Source organism: Saccostrea cucullata, unplaced genomic scaffold (genome assembly GCF_032062105.1).
Source record: "Saccostrea cucullata isolate Sc308-1 unplaced genomic scaffold, CSIRO_AGI_Scuc_v1 ctg215, whole genome shotgun sequence".
NCBI lineage: Eukaryota > Metazoa > Mollusca > Bivalvia > Ostreida > Ostreidae > Saccostrea > Saccostrea cuccullata.
Genome location: NW_026926398.1, coordinates 191,325 through 216,749, shown reverse-complemented (window position 1 = coordinate 216,749; position 25,425 = coordinate 191,325). Strand labels below are relative to the sequence as shown.

The following is a 25,425-nucleotide window of genomic DNA, read 5'->3' as shown; positions in this document are numbered from 1 at the left end:
TTTCCATTAAAAACTAACGTTCAAGTCGATAAAGATTTAATTTTCCGGAATACATAGTCAAAATAATGCAAACGGATTCTGGGGCTCGTTTCTCAAAAAGGCCTACGACCAGGCGTAAGCTTAGTCCGGACTAAATCAGTGACTAAACCCGGAAGTCGGACTAAGTTGCGTTTCACAAAAAGGCGGAGACTTAGTCGAGACTAAATTTTGGTTTAAATCTAGGCCTGCTCATGAGTAGGCGTAAGTTCTTAGTCTGTTCACAACTTGGGAAAAAGGCAAGTGTTTTAATCATAAAGAGTTAAAAAAAAAATGATTATTTTATACGTATGCGATTTAATACCTATTCATATACATGCACATAATTATATGATATGCGAAAAAAATCATGAAAATTAATAAACAACATATAATATTACAGTATGTAGAAAGGTAGTAAAATCCATCGAGGATGCAGGTGGGATGAACTAGAAATTTGTAATTAAGAACTTTGAATTCTTGTTGGGTAGGAATTTAAGAAGTGCCAGATTTTATTTTTTAAAAATGTATGCACGCGTTGTGGGGGGTGGTGCAACCCTCCCGTTTTTTTTTTATTGCAATATTGCGTTTTCTGTTTTAAAAAGGTGTTGTAACAGGAAAGGAGAAAATGTATGGCTGGACCGGGAATCGAACCCGGAACCCCTGCATCTCTAGTCAGGTGCTCTACCGACTGAGCTATCCAGGCCGATATCCACGGCCCTAACCATTACATTCCTCCCTCCTTAAAGGTCTTTGGCCCTCCAAAGACCCCAACCCAGGCTCATCCCTGGAAGACCCCTCGCCTGTCAATTTCAGGGCATGGCACGGCACCAAATCTGTAACAGGAAAGGAGAAAATGTATGGCTGGACCGGGAATCGAACCCGGGACCCCTGCATCTCTAGTCAGGTGCTCTACCGACTGAAGTCGAGCTATCCAGACCGATATCCACGGCCCTAACCATTACATTCCTCCCTCCTTAAAGGTCTTTGGCCCTCCAAAGACCCCAACCCAGGCTCATCCCTGGCAGGTCTTTCACCTGTCAATTCCAGGGCATGGCACGGCACCAAATCTATAACAGGAAAGGAGAAAATGTATGGCTGGACCGGGATTCGAACCCGGGACCCCTGCATCTCTAGTCAGGTGCTCTACCGACTGGGCTATCCAGGCCGATATCCATGGCCCTAACCATTACAGTGTATTATTTATGGGCTGATGCCCACATTCAGCATTTCTCTTCTCGGCTGAATATTTTGGTCACTCAATTACTTACCCTCCCCCATCATCATTCACTTTTTAAAAACGATGCCAGGTCCCGGATATTTTTTTTTTGTTTTAAAATGGATAATGTTTAAATAAATCCTCAAACAATATTCACTTTTAAAGATATATTTTAGATAATGAGAAATATTCGGTAACTATGCCGTGCGATCAACCAAGTCATTGCTTCTTTAATTTTCCCCTTCAATTGCATGTATTTAAATATAATATTAATAAAACATAAAAATTTGAATTTGTAAAATGTTCGAGTATTATACTTGAAGTATTCTGTTCATAAGACTGTTCACTCATTGTCGAGAGATGAGAAGTGTAGATCAAGTTCAAGTTCAAGTTCATTTATTCACTCAAAACCATTTGAAATACATGGTACATGAGGACAATGAAAAATATTTACAGCATACTGTATATATATTCAGATGGGTCAATCGTTTTTTCTTAATGGCTTGCAAAAGCTTAATACATAGTTTTAAATCGAATTCTTGTGAACCATATTACAGGCAATAAATCTAGTGATTTTTATAAATTTCTGAAATATTTCCATTAAAATTTAAAATGCGTGTGTTATAATGCAAATGATGTATATACATATGTATTTCTACATGGCCTATGTAAATTATCATAACGATATCAATGTAAAACTGTATGTCCAAAATGTAATACATATATCATAAATGCAGGTACATGTATCACCTTGATTGCCAATATATGTCTAATTCATATTGAATAAATTGATTGAACCAAAGCAAACTTTGATGGAGATGTATTTAATTAAGTTCTTAAACAGGGGAGTATATGCTGACTTCAAAGCACTAAATATTTTCATAAGTAATGACGCCATATGTACGTAATGACGTCACAAACATGACGTAAATTTCAGTTTTTTAATGAATTTTACAGAAAAATGTTCATATTTCGTCGATATTTTGAGTAAAAGTCACCAAGCGCATGTGTGTTCAGGATCAATATTTTGATATAATGTGTAGAATGATAATATCAATGAAATATGTCAATATTGTTCCTGAACAAACTTGCGCTCTATAAATTTTAAAGCTAAAATTGTTGAAATTTTGTCCATTTTGTCCTCTTTCTGAAAAAAGGTATAAAATCGGACTAGTTTGTGACGTCATAAAAACAAAAATTGTGAATACACTGCTTTGACACTATAATATTTTCTGTTAATTTATATTTCTCATACAATTGATTGAATTCAGCACATTTCAGGAAGTTTTCAAAATTTGACTTTTGTGGGGGCAAATATATGCAATATATCGCATATAGTTCTTAGAAATTCGTTCGGACAAATTAGATATTCGTTCGGACGAATTAGAAATTTGTTCGGACAAATAAGTTATTTGTTCGGACAAATTAGAAATTCGTTCGGACGAATTAGTTATTTGTTCGGACGAATTAAATATTCGTTCGGACAAATTAGACATTCGTTCGGACAAATTAGAAATTTGTTCGGACAAATAAGTTATTTGTTCGGACGAATTAGATATTTGTTCGGACGAATTAGATATTCGTTCGGACAAATTAGAAATTTGTTCGAACAAATAAGTTATTTGTTCGGACAAATTAGATATTTGTTCGGACAAATAAGAAATTCACAAATTAGTTATTTGTACGGACGAATTAGAAATTCGTTCTGTCGAATTAGTTATTTGTTCGGACAAATTAGAGAAAATGTGAGCAACTGTCAGGACACCGCGATTTATGTACGATTTGTACCAAGACGTTTCATTTTATTTTGATTCTTTGCAAAATAACTTTAATGAGCAACATTATCAATAAAAATTTTGAAGATAAGTCGTTTTAATGTTGATCTCTTTCTTATAATTTTTATGTACATATTAACTACCCAGCATTTATTAATCATGACATGTAAATGATTTTTGAAATACATTTCTGATACATACCGGTATGTGGCTGAAATATTTCCGATTCGGCGTAAAACATTCAATGAAACAATCTGGTACATAAAGGGGAATTATAAAAAACCAACCCCTTTTATGAGGAAAATACATCATGAATGAATGAATGTCAAAATATTTTCAAGTAACAACCCCCCCACCCCCCCACCCCCTCCTCTATTTAAAAATGATTGATTGTCTTAATCATTGAGAAGCTTAACACTGCATTAAATTATGATGTGTTTTTAAATTTTACTGCACTTTCTAGGACGGTACATGTATTCATCTATTTTTTATCCTTTTCCCGGAAAGGGGAGTGTGTTTAATTTGGTCAATATTATACCTGCATGTTTTAATTCATGCGCTTTTCTGATATTTAAATATAAAATAAAATTTATATAGATACTTAATGATAGTTTTTAACGATCTTAGAAAGAATCCATTGGAGATGGACTTATGAGATTCCCTCTTTTTGTTCTTTATCACAAAATACTTAAATGTGGGAACAGCGGTATAGAAGCAAAACTACAAACGGCCTAGTTAGTAAGCCCCACCTTAAAAAAATTAAGACCCATCGAATAAAAGGCTCGATATTTTGAGTCCGAAGTCTATTTAATATAATACAATACAGCCACGTAGCAGCTTTTTTGAAAGTGGGGGGGGGGGCTGAGAAAAAAAAATACTTACCTGAAAAGTTGACAAGCAAAAAACAAAAAACAAAAAAAAGGACACAGGCAAAGTTGCCCAAAGTTGACAGTCCTATTTCGGGGGGGGGGGGGGGGGGGCTTACTTTTTCAATGCCAATTTTTTCCCGTACCAATTGCCTGCAGTATGAATAAAACCTTGAGGAGTGGATCTCATCTTTTCAAAGAAGCGGTATCTGACCACTGGCACCCCAGTGTTACATGTACCAATTTAACACCACCAGCAATAGTTGGTCTGGTAGAACTAGATGATGTTTATTTATGACAAATCTTATGAGTGTGTCAGGGATGGGAGTGAAAAGATGTTTGATAAGAAGTAACTGACCCTTTGAATTTACTAGTGGGGTCTCAGATAATATACTTTCAGAATGGCAGACTTTAGGCCCATAATATATACCGGTATAGAACCATTATTTCCGAATATTTACAATCAACATACCCGACTTTAATGGCACATGTCTAGTTGCAACGTGTGTATGTCATGGTCCAAAGAGCTATTTATGTACATTTGTATTAAAAAGGGATGAATCCTTCTGATTAGACAAACTGTATATCTCTCTTTACAAGATAATTTGTGCAAACATCTAATTTGTCCGAACAAATATCTAATCCGTCCGAACAAATTTCTAATTCGTCCGAACAAATATTTTATTCGTCCGAACAAATAACTTATTTGTCCGAACAAATTTTTAATTCGTCCGAACGAATTTTAGTTTGTCCGAACGAATATCTAATTCGTCCGAACAAATAACTTATTTGTCCGAACAATTTTCTAATTCGTCCGAACGAATATCTAATTCATCCGAACGAATTTCTAATTCGTCCGAACAAATAACTAATTCGTCCGAACGAATATCTAATTCGTCCGAACAAATAACTAATTCGTCCGAACGAATAACTTAATTCGTCCGAACGAATATCTAATTCGTCCGAACGAATTTCTAATTTGTCCGAACAAATAAAAATATTTTTTTTACCTGGCCCTCCAGCGGCGCCGTAATTTTAGGCCCCCATTCAGAAAATGTTTTACATGTATATTTACACGTACAATGTATATAAAATCGTCGCTTACTGTGTCAAAATTGTCAGTTTTGGAAGTTTTGTTTAAAACTAAGGCACTTAATTCTCTGCATATTACTTAAATCAATATATCAATATAAAGATAAAAGAAATATATACATTTTATTCTTTTACAAAACATAAATTTCATTGAAGTTTATTGACGTCTAAATTTAAACAAAAACGGGAGCCAACACGGAAAACCATATATAGGTCTTTAAGACTAGTGATAATTTTTTTAAAAATTTCTTATCCATGTTTTAATCATTCTTTTTATGATAATTATGATTTCATAACTGATTAATTTTTGACAGTACGCCTGTTGGTTGTTCACTCTCTATCTACGTAAAGTATTTTAAATACAGAAAAATTTCCTTCAGATACTGCCCCCCCCCCCCTCTTCCCCCGACTTTCAAAACTTTTACTACGAGCCTGTTCCAGCCCCTAGGGCTCATAAATGGCTTTTACTCATAGGAAAATTACTTTTTATTCCAAATTTTCGCAAGTACATGTATGTATAATCATGTATGTACATCATTTGTTTTTTGTTGTTTTTTTTTTTGTAGATATCTAATATAACACTTATGGATGTAGAGGGGGAGGGAGGCTGTGTCCAAAATTATAATAAAAGATCAACTTAATCAGTTTTGTTTATTGTGGCTGTGGACGCCTAACCCGACCCCAATCTGCCCCCTTTTTTTCAAGATTTCTGAATCCGCTACTATGTTAATGCTTTGAACTTGAAAATACAGATGGGTTTGCGTAATAGATTTGTTCGAAAGACGATGAAAAGGGAAAACATGCAAGTGTGCTTGTGCTTCCTGTGCTTTACATCCTTTATTTAGGTTCAAGTGTGATATTAATTTGATCCGCCACACGTTATTGTAGTCTCTAAACCAAATAAAATGCGATCTGCGCATGCTTAGTACCTAGCGGAGAGGTCTTAGTCTTAAGCCCAGTCTTACACCGCTTTCTGAAACGCGATTTAGACCCGTCTGAATTTTGGCGTAACTTTTTTAGTCGGACTAACTTAGGCCAAAATCTACGACTTTTTGAGAAACGAGCCCCTGATGTCTGTACAATAAACCATGCCCATTCAGAAGACCACAGGTTTGCAATCAAGGCACATAATATAAAAACAAGAAAACATTGATGTAACCATCCATTGTCGCCCGGGAAATATATAAAGTAAACAATGGAAATAAGTCTTGATCATCAAACCGCTTTGATATGTGTGAAAAGGCATGTAGACGATAGTGGCGAATATTTTGAAAACTCATAGTCGGATAAAATTCGAACAAAAACGATACCATTTTAAACTTGATCAATTCCTGATCAAGTAAATGTTGGCTGCATAAAATATAAATTGAAGTTAGACACATGCATCAACTATATTCAAAAATGTATTTTAATTTTCAATTTTCGAATATAAAACACGGAACTGTGCAGAGTACGTTTTTATGCGAGAAGTAAAATTCGATGTTCTAAAAAAAGGGACCTGTCATTTTTTCCATAGTAAATGATAAGCAATTTTATATATTAAATATGAAAAACATATATATTTTTACAGATTCACTTAAAGGAAGTAAATATATTATGTATCTCCTAATTTATACAGGAAAGAACATTCTGATTAACAATCTTTTTAATGTTTAGAAAATCTTTAATTCTGAATAACTACTCCCGCCCCAAACCCCATACACCAACACTTAAACTTATATGTATAGAGCAGCCCGGTCCTCCGGGCTGCAAAAAAATACAAAAGTACACTGCAGTCTTACTTATAATTTAAGGTAGTACAGATTACATTAATATGTCTATCCATGCAAAAAAGGGGGTTGAAATTGTTCAAAAGTACTTTTACATTCCTCACAGACAAAAACTTTCAAAATATCGACGTGAAAGTCTATGCTATATATAACCATGCATACAGCCGTTTGGCCAGTTCCGGATTTTGGCCAGTTCCGAATAATTAGTAATTTAAGGACTGATAATTAATAAATTCAACGGAGTAAAAATAAATTGATTTCTATGGTAAGAAGGCTTATTCATGAGTGTTTGAATTATGTGAAGTTTTGATTTTTTGCCCTCAGTTTGGTTTCGTTATCATACTTGAAACAGTCGACATACTTTTACAATGCAACAAATCTGAATCACCGCGACGCGTAAGTCTGCAGAAAAACGGGTGTTGCTAAAACGCGGAACGGAAAACGGAACGGAAAGCGGAACGGAACGGAAAACGGAAAATTTGTGTCAAACAAATAAAATAGATTAGATATAAATCACATAAAAGAGCAATATTCTTGTTGTAAAAATCATTTCTGATAAAAATTAATTGTAAACTATTATATATTCATGAGTCATACACACCCTCCGTGGAAAAAATGGTACTGAAAGAAATTCGACCCCCCCCCCCCCCAACACACACACACGAAATAGGATTTTCGTGTTTGGGCAAAGGACATATGCCCCTTATTTTGGCTTGTCAAATTTGTTATATGTTGGAATTTTTTTACTGACCCCCCTGCCCCCCCCCTTTCAATTTGTTTCCAGTGTCAATGTCTGTAGAAAGTACTTATGATATTCAGATTATACACGCAGTGTCGAATTCGCGAATCATGAAAGGGGGAGTGGCAGTTTTGGGTCTGTCAAGTACACAGCAACATTAAAAATTGATCTATTAAACATTTTATATATGTTGGACACAAAAAGGGAGCTTCCTGTTACAACTTCTCAGATCTTTCCGTTGAGCGGGAGAACAAACTCATTTTTACGGGGTCATTCATATACACCCCTCCCAAAAATACACAAAAAATTTAACTTCATTGAATGCAAAGATTCTGTATTATATCTACCACATGAAAGTTTTCCAACTTTGTCTATCCAGAATTTAAATATATAGAAAGCGACTCTCTTTTGAATAAATTTTAATAACCAGTGTGTATAAGAGATGTTTATTCGAGCTTGCCGTAAAGGTTTGCCATAAACGTAATCTTAATAATTCTATTTTTACATTTTATTTCTCTTTCCATTGTTCATCTAGATATCAAATACCCCCCCCCCCCCAGTCAAAACCTATTTACTACGGAAATGTTCGGTCAAGTTGAACATCTTCATACTTTTTGTGAATGTAACTAATGTAGTATCAGGGACCTATATGTATACTAAGTTAGTATATAGGTCCATGGTAGTATTAAAGTTAGTGTAAAAAAAAATGTACTGAAAGATGTTGGAGTTGGAACTTATTCCCTACCCGACTCAAACAATTGTTTTCTTTTTGTGTTTTATCCCCCCCCCCCTCCCGAACCAAACAATTGTCTTCTTTTTGTGTTTTTGCTTGTCAAATTCTTTTCAAGTTCGTTTATCCCCCCTTTTCAAATTCGATTCTAGGTGACTGTTATGTTAGCGATTTTCGTAAATAAGAGACTGAGCATGACAAAATCAACTTGTTTTTAATAGTGGTGGATTGAATATGTACAAAATAGATCATTTATGATAAAATCTGTGTATTTTAAGTGATTTAATCCAAAATAATACATTCCGTTTTCCGTTCCGTTCCGCTTTCCGTTCCGTTTTCCGTTCCGCGTTTTAGCAACACCCCAGAAAAACCTCTGTAGATGCATAAATTTTTCACATTAAACAACGTTCTAGGTATCAAAAGTAATTTTGATATGTACTCTAACATATACTAAAAACATGTAAAAAATAAATATTTAGAACACTGGAAGATATCGAAATATTTTCGTGCTCTTATTTTACCAGTTCCGAATACCCATTTTAAACACTATTATAAATTCACTCTTCGATGTTTTCTTCATTGTAAACGTGACTTATTCTACCCCCGCTTGAAAAACAGGAAGAAGCGGTATATAGTCATGGGATGTTTGTCCATCCATCCGTCCGTCTGTACGTCCGTCCGTCCGTCCGTCTAGATGTACGTCCGTCCGTCTGATATGATCTGGGGTATCCATTTCTTATCCTCAACCCCTCTTCTACCACTGAATGAAGTTTAATGAGGCTTCACAGAATTTAATGAGTCTTTCACAGAATCTTTTTTTAACAGTGCCAAAGAGCACCTATTTTATTTTTGGATCCGGTACATAATTTGGGCTCCCTGAGAAAAACATAGATACTGCCATTCTGTGTAATATTGAAAGGTATATCCATCTCTTGTCCGCAATTCCTCTTATACCACCGAATAAGATTTAATGATACTTTCACATATTCTTTAATGCATTGTGACATTGTGACCTATTACTTTACTTTTTGATCTGACATTTATTTCGGGTCTCCCAGAGTAAAACATGGACTTTGTCCTAAATAATCATAAAGGAGGCGTGGGGTATCATTAAAATGAGCTCAGTGCCCACAGTACCTCTAGTTTCTCTTCAACCTTTGGAAATACAAATAATTTATTGGTAAGCAATTAATTTAACTTTTCTTAGGCATGCAAATGGATAACGTCTGGGACGTATATTTTTAAATTTAGGGTTGAATTGAATAAGAATCTCTAGGGTATCCGGAACCCGTCGGCTTATTCGTAACTGGTAAAATGGACACCTACGGTAACTTGCGAAATAAATTTTTTTGAGGTAAGGTTGAACTTTTATGAAACAGTATTTAATTCCACAAGTCATCGAACTACCTTGACAAAACACTTAGATTTTGAAATAATTCCAAATATATTTGTAGCACCGTCGAATCGGTTTCTTATTCGGAACTGGCCAAATAACTGTATATTAGCAACTTCTTTCAGTACCGGATCTAGATTTAAATAACAAACTACCCCCATTATCCTTATTTGGCTTTATTGCAACAACAGGGGGATGGGCAATGAACTTCAATAAACTTTTTTTAACGAATTTAATTCGTTATAACAAATTAAAGAATTCGTTAAAATGAATTCAACAAATTTGTTAACAGATTAAAATCGTTTTCAAAGAAAGTGACTCTCATCAGCCACGTACCTCAAATCACTTGACTCGACACTAATCTAGTGTTTCGGCGGTGTGATATATACGAGGTTTAAGATTTTGATAGTATATTAATTAGCTGCAAATCCGCCATCATCAGGAGCCTATTTGCACATCTGTTATACAGATTATTAAATTAGTCAGGGGAGGAGCAATCACTCAGATTTTTAATGTGTTTAATGACACAATAGGTTATTCTTAAAGAATTGTGTTGCAATCCTAATATTTCTTAGAATATGCTGGTATTTTAATAATTTTATACATCGGTTTTATTAGCGAATATCGCATACAGAATGGGGTTCCTGACTTAGAACCCATCCATCGCATATTCAATTATTTGTTTGTATATATATTTGCACATTCAAATATATTAAATCTGAGTAAATAAGTTTGGTCTGCTGTGGGCTCGGCTTAGACTGAGAATTTCCCTAAAAGCCGTATCAACAGCAGCCATAAGCTTCTCCAATTGCACATTTATGTAAAGTGATGTTACATCACAGCTGACCAGCAAGTTCTCCTTGTGTGGTCGCAGAAGTTCATTCTTCAATGTGAAGTCTGAGATATCCATCAAGTTTGTGCTCAAGTTTTGAATGCACAATAAATGATTAAAATTATAATCAATATAATTGACTACATTTCAGTAAGTGCCTTTTTGAAATGTAATAGGCCTTCCTTGAGAAATAAAGGTAATTTGCAGCATCTTTTACTTTTTGTATATTTTATGGAGTAGATATAATCTCTCCTTCCTCGTGTTATCTGCTAATTGCAGAAAACTATAAGTAATATAGGCAAAGACACCCTTTGCATTCATTTCAGCCATGTGTTCATCAAGATGTTTTGATCTGGGATACTGAATTCAGCAGTTATATTTTGAATTTAAGTGCCGTTTATACGACTCTTTACTGTGTTTCATTCAGTGACATCATTTAGTCAGCTTTTTTTAGATGAAATTTTTGTATTTATTAAGTTTCATCAATGTTTTTTTATAAAGCAAATCTGAGTTTTCAAATTTCTCTCCGACTTTCAGTGATGACATTTCAAGTTTTGTATTGTCAAAGTACGTAATATGGAGTCATTATAAATCTGGTTCAAAATTCAACCGCTTTTAAAGCGAAAAAGAGGCATCGCAATGTTCTCATTAGGATCATGAGACAAGTATCTATTTTCAATTTTTCAGCAAGCTCATTGATAAACGAATGAGTATATTTCTTGCATGTTGTGACTTTGGAGAGGGCCCTCTCGTCAAAATTAATTTTTCATAATCAGACAATGTGTCCGATGTGAAAATGTCATCCTGGTTACTTATGATGTGACCAGCATGTACACCAACATGGAATTTGATGAATTGCTACATTCTGTCGAGAAAGCATATTTAGCAGACAATTCTAATCTGGAATTACCTCAACCTTGCAGTTCTGACCTTATCTTCTTTCTCAGATGTATACTTGAAAATAATTTTTTCGAGTTCAACGGGCTATACTACAAACAAATTACAGGCGATGGGGGCACGCCCGTCACCAGAAGTTACAGGTATACGTATGAAAGACATCACTGATGATGTAATATCTAAATTTCAACATGCCGACAAACTTATTTATCACGGCAGATTTAGAGATGACGGCTTTATCCTATTTAATGGAAGCCCGGATGATATTAAAGAATTTTTTGACATTGGGAATTCCTGTTATAAATATTTGAGATTTACTTATGAAGTATCTCACACCAGTGTCAACTTCTTAGACACTACTATTTACAAAGGAACAAGATTCCTAGATAGCCAGCGATTAGACATTCGCTCGTATATTAAACCTACTAACAGCTTCCAATACTTGCACAGGCAAAGTGCTCATAGCCCATCAGTTTTCAAGGGCCTGATTAAAGGAGAATGTACCAGACATCTGAGAAATACTAGTGATCAAGCTGTACTGGAAGTTATCTTTAGAGACTTCAAAACTCATCTCGAGAAAAAAGGTTATAAACATTCAAAAATTGAACCTATTATGCAAGAAACTATTTCTGCAAATAGAATGGATCTTCTTAAAAAATAAAAGAAAAACAACAAAAAGGCTGTACCAAACGTTTTGGTCACCAAGTTTAACCCATGTATAAAGGGGTTAAGGAAACGACTTATGAAATATTGGAGTTACATACTTGATGATGATGTATGCAAAGAATTATTCACAACACCCCCTATGGTGGCATACAGCAAACACAAGAATATAGGCGATCTTATCATTAGATCCAAAATAAAATCAAATGAAGTTCAAAAAAATTGATTGATTGATTTTTGCATACGGTAGACCCCTGATGATGGCAGGCCGTATCACAATTACAAAATGACATGTGCTATTAATACTGCCGAAACACTCTTAATTAATTTAACAAATAAGCTACTGACCAAATGCTTCATTAAGAGTGTCGGGTTCTAATAAGTTTAAGACATGTCTGGATGTTAAGATGCCGTCGTTTTTTTGCAAAAATGAATTCAACAAATTTGTTAACAGATTAAAATCGTTATAACAAATTCAAAGAATGAAATCCATTAGAAATCCACGACGTTCACACACGCGAAACCTTGTCACCGCGCGTTAGAATACACAGCAGGAACTATAAGCATTTTCAATACTCTAGGGACACCAAAATGTAAAATGTTTTATTTCAATTTAATGAAAAACTATAACCCTGAAAAATTAACGTAAAAATTAACGTAATGTGCGTTAAGAATTAATTTGTCACTTTTTTTCTTCACAATGTTTGTTTGCGTTATTTAACTTTGCAACGTCATTTAACGTCACAAACGGCTCTAACATCTATTAACCACGGCAGTTTTTAAGGGCGCTAAATTCACATTTAAGATGAACGAAATAAGCAATTATGAAGAAGGAAAATTAGAGAAAGTAAATATAAGCATTGAATTCATATTTTTGAATGCCTCGGTCCTATAACACACCTGGCCGTGCCGACAAATTATCATACCGCGCTAACGCGCGGTATTCAATTTGTCGGCACGGCCAGGTGTGTTATAGGACCGAAGACATCCAAAAATATGAATACATTGCTTAAATAACATAACAATTCTTGTCCTTTCGGGGAAAAGTGACTCACATTATATTCCGATGAATTTCTTTTTATTTGCAGATACAAGTAATGCAAAAATCATGTTAGAATATTTACATTCAGTGTAATTTTCTTTATGAAATTCATTAGAAATCCACGACGTTCAAATCTCTATAACACACGCGAAACATTGTCACAGCGCGGTAGAATACACAGTATATGATTTACATGCATTTTCAATATTAGGAACACCAAAATGTATACTGTTTTGACTCAATTTCATTTCTTTAAAAAAATACCCTTTTAAAATTCACATAAAATACAACAAATGTGCATAAAAAATTAATTTGTCATTTTTTTCCTCGCAGTGTTTATTTGCGTTATTTAACTTTCCAACGTCACAAACGGCTTTCCAACGTCACGGATGGCTATTACATTTATTAAGCACACCAATACCGTATATTAAACAATAGACATGAACAAAATAAACAATTGTGATAAAGGAAAATTAGAGAATGTAAATAAAAGCACTGAATTCATATTTTGGGATGTCTTCGGTTCTATAACACACCTGGCCGTGCCGAGAAATTATCATACCGCGCTAACGCGCGGTATTCAATTTGTCGGCACGGCCAGGTTTGTTATAGGACCGAAGACATTCCAAAATATGAATTCAATGCTTAAATATTTTTAACAAGATGTTTTTGTGAAACACTGATGCCCCCGTATGGCAAAATAGCAAAGATTAAACTTTTCTTAAATGCAAATTTAATCAATTGGTACCAAAAAGTAGGGGATTTTCACTGGAAAACAATTGTGAAATTTGAAAGTAGGCCGATGTCACAAGCTTTTTCAATAAGTACAAAAATCTCCAAAGTCAAGGTCAAAAGGTCAAGGTAATTGATATCCAATGAAAGGTCTTGCCACATAGAATACTTATGTAGAGTATGGAAGCCCTAGCCCCAACCGTTCAGAAGTTATGGCCAAGGTTAATTTTTTTTAAAGTAGGTCAAACTCCAAGGTCAAGGTCAAAGGGTCAAAGTTCTTGTTAAAAAATGAAAGGTCTTGTCACAAGGATTAGATATGTAAAGTATGAAAGCACTAGCCCTACCCTTTAAAAGTTATGGTCAAGGTTTGCCTTTTTAAAGTAGGTGAAACTCAAAGGTCAAGGTCAAAGGGTCAAACTGCTTGGTATCCAATAAAGGGTCTTCTCACAAGGATGACATGTTTGAAGTATTAAAGCCCTATCCCTTACCGTTCAAAAGTTATGGCCAAGGTTAAATTTTTTTCACAGGAACGGAAATCTACAAGGTGAAGGTCAAAGGGTCAAGGTTGTTGTATCCAATGAAAGGTCTTTTAACAAAGAATACATATGTGAAGTACAAATGTCCTGGTTTCTGCTGCTCAAAAGTAAAAGTTTAAACTTTTCATGTAAAAGTGGGTCAAACTCCAAGGTCAAGGACAAAAGGTCAAATTTGGTGGTACTCAAAGAAAGGTCTTGTCACAAGGAATACACATGTGAAATATGAAAGTCATGGCTCCCCCAAATCAAAAGTTATGGGTAAGGTTAAAGTTTTTGCGGACAAACAGACAGCTAGACAGCCAGACAGAGAGACAGACAGACAGACAGCTAGACGGACGGATACGACAAAAACTATATACCCCCGAAACTTCGTTTACAGGTGCATAAAAATCATGCGAATATCATGTGAATTGATGTGTATGATATTTACATTTTTTTTGTTAGAACTTTCTTTGCATGATTTTTCGTCTCTTTCTCATTCTCATAAATCACACGAATTTCATGTGAATTTGATATAGAATTTAGGTGCGACTTTGCCCGTGTATTGTGCTATACTTGAGAAACATTCATGTTTGATATTGATATACCGGTAATTAATGATACAATCGATGTACATATTTTACTTAAAATTGTGCATAATTACTTTATATTATAAACATGTAAGGAATAGAAGAAGGAAAGATGTACTATACAGTCAGAATATATCATTGAGGGAGTTCGCAAGATTCCAATTCCCTACGACCAGGTCTATTTCCCTCGGCTGCGCCTCGGGAAATAGTCCTGCTCTAGGGGAACTGGAATCATCCGAACTCCCTCAATGATATACTTCTTAACTGTTTTATTATACCGATACAAAAGTTTTTAAAAAAGAGAGAATTTAGAAAGACGGATAATTAGCTTTCAGAGTGGGGATTAACTCACTTGACAAACGCACGGGGATTAGTCCATTAACATATTATACCGATAAAAAAAAGTAGAATCTAGAGAATTACAGATAACCGTGAATTAGTTTCCAAAGCAGGGATCGATTAGCTCATAAGATAAACGCACGGGGATTAGTACATTCACAGTGATTTCAATTAAGGGAATTATTCACATTTCACTACCTATAATTTATATATATTTATATAGATAGGAAAAATTCAGTACAAGTATAATAAATGTACATAATTATATGTATATAATTTTATGAATTACACAAAATGAAGTTTAAGTGAAATCTGTATCGGAGAATGTTAAATAGTTCAGAAGAGTCCGGGGAAGATCTGGGATACGAGACACATCCTTTAGCTTTGTCGGTGTAACTGAGTTTCTGATAGTAAATCTACATAGCCTCAGTAAACTCCATGGCTGTTGAAACTCGTGTTTTAGAAACACGTTTAATTGTGGAAAGGCCTTACAGATTTCCTGAATCTTCAGATCTTGCATGAAGTCTGGATTCCTCAAACAGTCCACTTGCAACAAAAACATCATAGTTCCAAGTTTATTGTACTGCGTAGCTAGATCTAATTGCGTTTTCCCTAAAAACATTACATTTTTAATAAAATAATTATAATAACCATAGGAAACATATTCAAGATTTATTTAGCGCGATCCACCCTCCTCCCTTTCTAAAAGAAAATTTGGTCAAACCTGCTCTATCCTTGTGATTAACGTCTGCTCCCCTAGAGAGCAGCAGACGACTTGTTTTTATCTGGATAGATCTGGTGTGTTCACAGGAAATGTGGAATGCTGTTTTACCTTTATTATCCTCCTAAAAACGAGAAAAAGAAAGAAAAAAGTTGCCCACGCCAATGATTAATTTTACTAGCGAGGTATACACAAAGGGGCTGAGTTCCTGGATGCTGCATGTATTTTTATAAGTGTTATTTAAGTCTTAAAAAAAAATTATACCTGGTACTTATTTAAAAAAATATTGTGCACAGTATAATGTCCGTTTTTTAATAGCAAGAAATGGGAATTTTTAAAATTATATTAATGTGATTGGAATGGATGGACAGGAAAGAGGTACGATTTGATTAAAACAAAACTCTTTTTATAACATGACAACAGATTTCGCAATAACGATACCCTTCTTATTTTAGGGACTTGCAGCAGCTAACTAGACAACTAAATGTAAGCACTGTAGGTAAACAAAATATCTCCCTTCCTTCCATAGTATCTTTTCTATGTCCCAATAATCGAAGAATCGGAGGTATATATATATATATATATATATATATATATATATATATATATATATGTTTTTTTTATATTATATATATATATATATATATAAAATCCAAATTCAAATGTGCAAAAACTTGAACCTTGCCCATAACTTCTGACTGGGTCGAGCTCTGGCTTTCATATTTCACAGGTGTATTCCTTGTGACAAGATATATATATATATATATATATATATATAATTTTATATACTTTTTATATATATACCTTGGAAATTAACACATTAACACAAAATATATTTATACTTTGGCCATGACTTTTGAACGACTGGTGCTAGGACTTTCATACTTCACACTAGTCCGAAATATCTGACGTTTTCCAGGCTTTTTTTTTTTACGATTTTGATATTTTGGGTACCAGGAAAACGGATTTTCCTGGCACGTAAAATATCAAAATCGTAAGCCCGGAAAACGTCAGATATTTCAGACTAACTTCACACATGTATTTTTGTGACAAGACCTTTCAGTGGATACCAAAAACGTTGACCTTTTGACCTTGGAGATTGACCAACTTTAAAAAAAAAAGAACCTTGTCCATAACTTTCGAACAGTTAGAGCTAGGTCTTCATACTTCACGTATGTAATCCTTGTGACTAGACATTTCTCAGGAAACCAATAACTTTGACCATGGAGTGTGACCTACCCCTAAAAACTTTAACCTTGGCCATAACTTTTGAAAAGGTATATTTCACAATTGTATTTCTTGGGAGAAGACCATACTTTGGGTACCAATATATTTGATTTGTATTTGAGAAAGTTTAACCTTTGCTATGTTGCCCTACGGGGGCATCAGTGTTTCACAAACATATCTTGTTTAAAGTGTTTTCAATTTTAGACTTCATATATACCCGGTATTCACAAATTGAAAAAAAGGTCTACAGAAAAAATTAGAATCTAAGTAGCTTTACAGATTAGACTTTAGAGATACAAATAAATTATGAAATAAAATTTAATACATCCTTCATCTAGATACATAATAAGCTTTGATTATTTGGCTATATAGTTGATACATTGTAGTCAAAACTGTGTCCTTATGTTCATACTATTTTAAAATAATGAATATATATGTATACTTTCATGTAAATTAGTTGAATCTGATTCGTCAAGAACAAATTTGTTTTAAAACAGCAATAATGATTTGTCTCTAATTTATTTCAACAGACATGTACACGTATTTAACAAAAAATATGCTTACACCAAATACAACATTTGTTCAATATTTTCTCATGTATTCACAAGTTCACAACAAGTAATAATACAATAAGTAAAGTCTTTATTTTTTAACATGTTCATATCTATATTATGATATCTTTAAATTATTTTCCTTTCTCTACATTATGCTATGACACATTCTTTCATCTCCTTCACTATCTTTCCTTTGTCATTTGTAAAAGCAGCAAGAATTAGTGCTAATAAATTAATTCATGATGTTAAAGCAAGTCACCGAAAGTCAAAAATTGCAGAAGAGTCCTTGGTAACAACAATTTATTGGGTATATTCTTCAGCTCTTGGGGCTCAATTGCGTTTCTAATGTTAAATCTACACAGTCTTAACAGACTCCATGGTTGGTGAAACTCGTGTTCTAGAAATAATGTAAGCGGTGGAAACATTTTGCACAGTTCCTGGATCTTTTCCGATTTGATGAGGTTTGAACTTCTGAGACAATCAGCTTGTAACAGGAACATGACGGTACCAATCTTATTGTACTGTAAGGCCTTCTCCAACGAAGTCTTCCCTGTTTGATCAATAAATGTTATAAACATAGACTTCAATAAAAAAAAAAAACACATGCTTTGACTATTACATATATCTAAAATTGTTTAAAGTTATGTGATTTTGAATATGATAAATTGATTTGGACTGAGGGTTTGAACATTTAATTTCATACTTTAATCACAAAAAAGAAAAAAATATAAATCACAGAATTGCTTTTTGAAAATTACATACTAGTAGTTAAAATTCTAGGATTTGGGGTTAACAATTTATGCAACATGCTCTTAGGTGCACATCAAAACTACATGCCTCATGGTTTGACATAAATACTATCTACAACTTTTTTGGGTCTATAATTTTTGTTCCTGCTTATAAGTTTGATATCAATACATCATGCTCTTTGTTTTATTTCTATTATTTTATACAATATAAACTTCATGCTTTCGTGTTTTTTATAAAAATTCATGCTCCTTTATTTGATATCCATAATATGATGTGTTTGATATAAAAACACCAAGCCCAATAGTTCAGTGGATATAAATACAATATTCACTTGGGTTTGATATCAATAAATCAAGCTCAATAGAACATGCTCCCGTTTCTATATTTTGACTTACACACCTAGCTGTGCCGAGTTTTTACTAAAGGTCGTTAAGTCAAAACATAGACGTAAGCGTTAGACGAAGCCGTAACTTACACCGATTTTCACACATGTTAATTCAGTCGTAAAGTCTACGTCTACGAATAAATTACAACCTTTAGTAAAACTCGGCACTGGTTTCCATAACTTACCCGCGTGATCCCTATGGTTGATGTCCGCGCCTCGGGATATCAGCAGACGTCCCGCCTTCGGCATACGAGTGTGTTCACAACAAATGTTAAAGGCAGTTTTACCCTTGTTGTCTTCCTATCATAATAAGTGACCACAAATTAAAAGTACTTGGATTTAAAACTAGAGGTACTGTGAGCAATGAGCTCACTAAATGATTCCCCCCGCCTGCCATATGAATAGAATGGCAGTGTACATGTTTTGCTCTGGAAAATCAAAAATACATGTCAGATCAAAAAGTAAAATAGGAGGTGCACAATGGCAATATGTAATTAAGAATCTGTGAAAGTTTCATGAAATTTCCTTCATTGGTATGAGAGGAGTTGCGGATAATAAAAGCGTAACAGACGGAAGGACGGACAAATTACAGAAGGAATTAACGATTTATATACCCTCCCGCTTTTCAAGCGGGGGGTATAAAAAAACGTTAGCAAAATTAGCGATTTCGAACAAAGCTTCCAAGATGCTATTTCTATCAAATAGAATTTTTACCTACTCAAATTTCCGAAATTCGAGTTATTTTTGCTGAGATTTAAAGCCGTAACACCAGAAAAAGAAGTCAAAATATGCAAGCAGACGATTCAGAAGATTATACTAACAACCACTTACATTTTTTTAAGATGAGAAAATGCAACATCCAGATCAAAAGAGCTAAAAAACGGGCTTTTCTCAAGTTATTAATCTACTAGCTTGACTTTGTCTCCGTTGGTACAGGATTATATTCCTTGCATTGTTTGTTGGCATCACATAATTCGCAAACACATCATCACACGCTTCATTAAATATAGAAGGAAAAGAAGTAGAGGAAGTAGAACGATTCACCTTTTTTTGGCAGTACAGTGGACCAACAAGGAGGAAGCTGATATAAAGGCAAGAATAGGAAAGGCAAGGGTACCATTCCTGCAACTTGAAATATCTGTAAGATCAAGAGAATAACAACAAGCACCAAAGTTGGGCTTTTAAACAGCAACGTTAAGGCTGTACTCCTCTATGGTACTAGGGCATGAAGGATGACCTGTCACCACAACAAACAGGATGCAGACATTAATCAATTCTTGTCTGATACGCATCTTACAGATAAGATGGTCCGACAATATCAGCAACATCGATTTGTGGCAAAGAACAATCCAAGCCCCTATAGAAGAAGAAATAATGTAGAGAAGGTGGAGGTGGATAGGACATACCCTACGCAAGGCCTACAATAACATAACAAAGCAAACCCTATCATGGAACCCCAAAGGCAAACGTAGAAGAGACAGACCAAAGAACACCTGGCAGAAATATTTGGAGGCAGACGTCAAAAGATCGGGCAAGAACTTGAAAGGGATAGAAAGCATTGCTCAGGATAGAGGGGCCTGGAGGAATCTTGTCAGCGGCCTATGCCCCAAAAGGGGTAGCAAGCATAAGAGAGTAAGTACTGTTTATTGACAAAAACTACAAATCTTCACAATGAAATAGCATCATGAATTAAAAGGAAAATTATGCGACAATGCAGGCCCGCAAATATAAACACAAAGACACGCACAGGGATAATGTATAAAGGACAATAAAGGGTAACGGCCGAATCTTGCCCCATATTTGATGTAAAAATCAGAACTCTGGTAAAATTGTGATAGTTTGTATAGTTAAGAAGTTAAAATGATGCTTACTTTAAAACAAGCACTAATTTAGATTCAAAGCTTAAAAGGAAGCCACTAGAGGGTGCAAAAGTAGGTTATTTTCCAGAATGTTCCCAATTCTGGTAGAATTCAATCATATTTGAGATACTTTTCTTTTCGAAAAACAGAGCAAAAGTTTGCCTATCTAAGATTTTTACACATAATCTGTATATGATATTTGTGTATAAAATATAAAAATTTGGTAGATAGGCATGCGTGCACTCTATGTTTTCCGAAACAAAATGTGCTGTAAAATTGATAAAAATTTGCATAAAAATAAGAAATTTCGAAAATTGATCTATTTCCTGACGTCACTGTGACCTGTGTATATTCTTAATCTTAGAACCAATACTCATTTTGTGGCAGGGGTGACAACAGGTTTTTGTGGAAAAACTGTTGGATCATTCTGAAAGACAGCCCAATATGGGGGCCAAATACTGGTCTTACCCTATCTTGTCCTTTTTGCATAAGACCACAAATCGTATTTCTAAACCAAAAAGTACTAGTTACATCCCATTTAGGTTCCTTAATATATACATGTACATATATTTTTAAATAGTGTACGTCTGACATACATGGTTTATATCGGCGCCCGCATCTAGCAATAGGTTAATAACTTCTAACTGCCCAGTGCCAGCCGCTAACATCAGAGGTGTGGCTTTATAAAGGTTTTCTGCGTTTGGGTCACTGCCAGCTTAAAGAGAAAACAAAGTCATATCAAAGTCATTCATGCTTTAATTATTTTTTTAAGCCAATGAATATTTCCACTCTTCTGGACACAAAAGGTAAAAAGCTTAAAGGTAAAAAAATAAACCCCAATCTTTCATTTCTTGAAAATTGTCAAAAATATGGTTGGGGTCTTTCATGGACAAAAGAGTCAATGCAAGGCATGCAGATCTTTGGATAAGCATTGTAATACCTGCTTTGACTTGTTATGAATTTTATCTCAAATTAAGTAGTTATACCTACCCTGCAGAAGTGCCTTGACAATGTCGGTGTTAGCCGTCCTTCCCCCTGATAACAGACAAATCTCCAGAGCTGTCCCTCCCTTGACATCTTTCAGGCTGACGTCGGCCCCAGCATCCACTATAGCCTGTACTATAGCCAGGTTCTTCTCCTGTACCGCGTACATTAAGGCGGTCTTCCCACTGGACGTTTGGTGGTTAACGTCAGCTCCTACGGATGCGAAACTTTCACTTTACAAACTTTTAAATTTGAGTTTTGCCAAAGAAGATAGACAAAAACAAAGAGTGCTAAAATCAAATTTATTACGTGAAATAAGTGTTAGAGTCAGAGCTTTTATTTAAAAAGCTAAGAATTTTTGGGGATTTTAACTTTGGTGATAAAAAACCCCGAGTATCAGTGATCATTAAGGATACTAACCACCAAAGAGCTACAACAATATTTTTTCCAGTATTTCTTTCAAGGAGGTGTAATGTAGAAATCAAATTGTGTAATATGTTAAATACTCTTGAAAATGTCTGCAGAAACTCTGCAGTAAGAAAACTTCGAACATTTAACAAAAAATCACCAAATTGTGTGGTTTGGCTGTGAGATTGTTGCAAGGCTACGAGTGGTGATCAAAAAGTTCGCGAAGTACCTCTATATCTACTAAACCACAATTCAGATTAGAAAATAATTTGGTACACACATCAGTGGCGTAGCATCGTTTTTGAAAGTGGGGGGGGCCAGCCAGAGAAAATTTTTTTTTTACTTACCTGAAAAAGTTGACCAGCAAAAAAAAAAAAAAAAAAAAAAGAAAAACGAAAAAAAAAGAAAGGGAAAAGTTGCCCAAAGTCGAAAATCCTATTTCGGGGTGGGGGGGGTGGGGGGGGTGGGGGGTGTAGGTAAACTTTTTCTCAGTGTCAACTACTTTTAGTACCAATTCTAATACTACATTTTCGGTACATCACTAAAAGTGGGGGGGGGGGGGCAACCAGGCTTTCAATTAATATTTCCTATAGTATAAGAGTAAGGTTGGGAAAAAAAGTGGGGGGGGGGCCCGGGGCCCCCCCCCCCCCCCCCCCCGGTTTCTACCGCCCTGCACATATAGCCATACACAAGTTCTATAAAATAGCATATGCTGAATAAAGTTTTGCTCATTGTCTGTGATGTCACACTGTGAAAATGACGTCACTATGTAGGTCACTTGTGACGAAAAATGGTTGTATCAGTCGAACTCATTCAACAAACGACTGGTAAATTTACGGTATATCTTAGAAAATCCCTTTGAAGTAGCGTACATGTATGATAATTTGTACACAGTTCATTAATACAAATGACTTCCTATAAATTCAATCAATGATTGGATTGATTGTTTTAGTGAAGGTAGGCAGATGATTAAAAATGATACTTGTATGTTGCTCAGTTAAAGGAAGTTTGAAAAGACATGCGTTTTTAATTAAGCAATTTGCTATCAAAGACCTCCAATTTACACTTTGAAAAATAGTTGAAAATACCATAGATATCGTTTACTTTAGATTTTAAACGTAATCATTATGGATATTTTGAAAAGGAGGCAACTATTCTCTATTCACCTTGAAAAACTGTATCTTCCGAGACAGAAGATTTGGGTTTTGATGGTCGCCATGCTTATTTTTGGAAAGGATATTCTCATCCACCCTTTCTGTTTCCGAGATTTGACCATTTCTGACAAATGAACTGTTCTTGTTAAAAAAAAATAACTTACATGGAAAGAAATATAAAACTCAGAAAAATCTTTCAGCTTTTGTGACAGAACGCTACGGAGTGGGTCATGTGACCGCCTATATCACGTGATTTGCGCATGAGAAGAACGGTGAAAGATGTGCATTAAAATCGGAAAGGACTGATTTAAAATATAATCAACACTGAAACCAAATATTGTTTCTTTTATTGAAGTTATTCAACTTTCTGATCACCTCTCGTATTTTACTTTTTTTGGATATAGACCCTATTATAATAGAATACATTAAAGGTAAACTGAAACAACACAGAATTTCTTTTTTATTATTGAAATGTAATTTTGTCGAACCATGGGCAGATTTCTTGTTTTGTTTACCCATCTTCTTTACATATCTAAAACATATAACAATTTCTGCAGATTTTGATGTACCTACCATTTTCTATACAGAGATTAACAACATCTGAACGATTAGCGAGTGTAGCGTAGTGAAGTGGTGTTCGATTGGTCGAATCTTTAACGTTAACGTCGGCGTCATGGTTCAGTAGTAGCCTAATAACCTAATAGAAAGTTGCAGGTAATTTAATATGTGTGAGGCATTGCTTTAGACAAGTCTCAGATTAATTTTATTCAAATACACTAACCTCTATATTAGAATGTAAGCAGGCAATGTGTAGCGGGGTATATTCATTCAACTGCATAGCCACACTTTTCTGTACCCTACTTTTTTTCAGTGAACATTGTGATGCTAAAACACAGAAATTAGAATACAAATCTACAAGTTTCAATCATACTATTCAAATTGTTGTTTTTTAAACACTCTTATAAAACAATATGTGTAGAATATCCTGCGTTTTTTTGTAAAAAATTTAACAAAAAAATCGATGTAGATTACTCTGTATACGTATATTGTTTTTTTTTCCTCAAGTAATCTTACAAAACAACCAAAAATCTTTTCTTTTCTCTCAAATACTGTAATATATAAAACATGAATTATTTAAGCTATACTCACCTCTGTGTACTATATTGGCGCTGATATCGCTCTGTCGTAGTATTTGTTCGACCCTCTGACAGTCGTTATATCGCACAGCGGCAAAAATGGTGTGCTCGTCCTCAGGGATGGTGACGCAGGTGGACTTCCATTTGATGGGGAGGCTAACCTTACCGGGGTTCTCGTCCCCGGGGTTGTCATCTGGTACGGTAGGTAGATTCCCCCGCAGAAAGTCCGCTAAAGACATGCCCTGTCACTTCTTGTAAAAGATCATAGCACATATAGGTAGTTAATTTGCTCATGAAAATATCATAGCCCGATATAAGTTCACGGACATTATTTTGAATTTATTTAAAAGTAACTGCAGTGTAGATTAAGTGCATATATCAAAATTTAACATTCAGTTTCATATTATATTTACCTAAAATTCGACAAACATAGGCTAAATAATTATTGCATATATCTTCAATTTAAACTTACCAATATATTCACCGAACAGCCTTAATGTTGTTGAAATGTCTTACAGTAACAGGTTAGTGTGAACAATAGGCCTACTCATTCGAGTGGACACATATATCCTTATAAGGCAGTCCTGTATCATTCAGTATGTGTAATATTTATATATAGTCCACTCACAGATATACAGCTATTTAGCTGAAATGGTTTAGAATAAGAAAAACCAATGCATACAGTCGCCTCATAGAATGTTAGCTCTCGCTATTTTGAATGAATTTATCGATGAAAAACGTATCAAAATTTGTTCTTATGAATGAACTGATGAAAACGTATGTACGTAGACCCTATAAAAATGTAAACATCCGGCATAAACAAAAGGGCGAACAACTCGATTCGTCATTTCGAAATTCAGGCGAGGGGCGGATCCCAGTATGAGTGACCAGTATAATTTTGAAAATAAGGATATTAATGTAATACTCTTGAAATCAGGGAAAAATGTCTTTTATGAAAAATAAATATTATCAAGTGTACTATCAAACATGCAATTATTTCAACAAGTATATAAATGGAGACCAAAGTTCTATTAGATAT

The 25,425-nt window shown here is 34.6% G+C and overlaps 1 protein-coding gene across 3 annotated transcripts; it reads right to left on the bottom strand.

The window, feature by feature from the left end:
- Positions 1–15,494: 15,494 nt before the first annotated feature.
- Positions 15,495–25,190, bottom strand: LOC134271557 (ankyrin repeat and SOCS box protein 8-like). Of its 3 annotated transcripts, none has more exons than XM_062753766.1 (8): positions 24,859–25,190; positions 24,400–24,637; positions 24,032–24,135; positions 23,824–23,947; positions 21,695–21,901; positions 21,301–21,419; positions 15,933–16,053; positions 15,495–15,820 (listed from the first exon to the last, which is right to left on the bottom strand). In XM_062753766.1, the coding sequence occupies exons 2-8, from the start codon at positions 24,623–24,625 to the stop codon at positions 15,510–15,512; spliced, it is 1,212 nt and encodes a 403-aa protein (XP_062609750.1). In that variant the 5' UTR covers positions 24,626–24,637; positions 24,859–25,190; the 3' UTR covers positions 15,495–15,509. The 3 variants fall into 3 exon arrangements, with proteins under 3 accessions (XP_062609750.1, XP_062609751.1, XP_062609752.1); XM_062753767.1 differs by having other exon boundaries at positions 24,400–24,628; XM_062753768.1 differs by lacking the exons at positions 15,495–15,820; positions 15,933–16,053 and adding exons at positions 17,812–18,260; positions 19,031–19,145 and having other exon boundaries at positions 24,859–25,181.
- Between the last annotated feature and the right edge of the window lie 235 nt (positions 25,191–25,425).

Coding starts and splice junctions, on each gene's coding strand:
- LOC134271557 (XM_062753766.1), bottom strand. CDS start 24,625: ATGTCTTTAGCGGACTTTCTGCGGGGGAATCTACCTACCGTACCAGAT. Junction 21,420..21,694: donor TGTCAAGGCACTTCTGCAGG/GTAGGTATAACT, acceptor TTTCTCTTTAAG/CTGGCAGTGACCCAAACGCA. Junction 16,054..21,300: donor CGGGCGCCGATATAAACCAT/GTATGTCAGACG, acceptor TCTCGTTTTTAG/GAGGATAATAAAGGTAAAAC.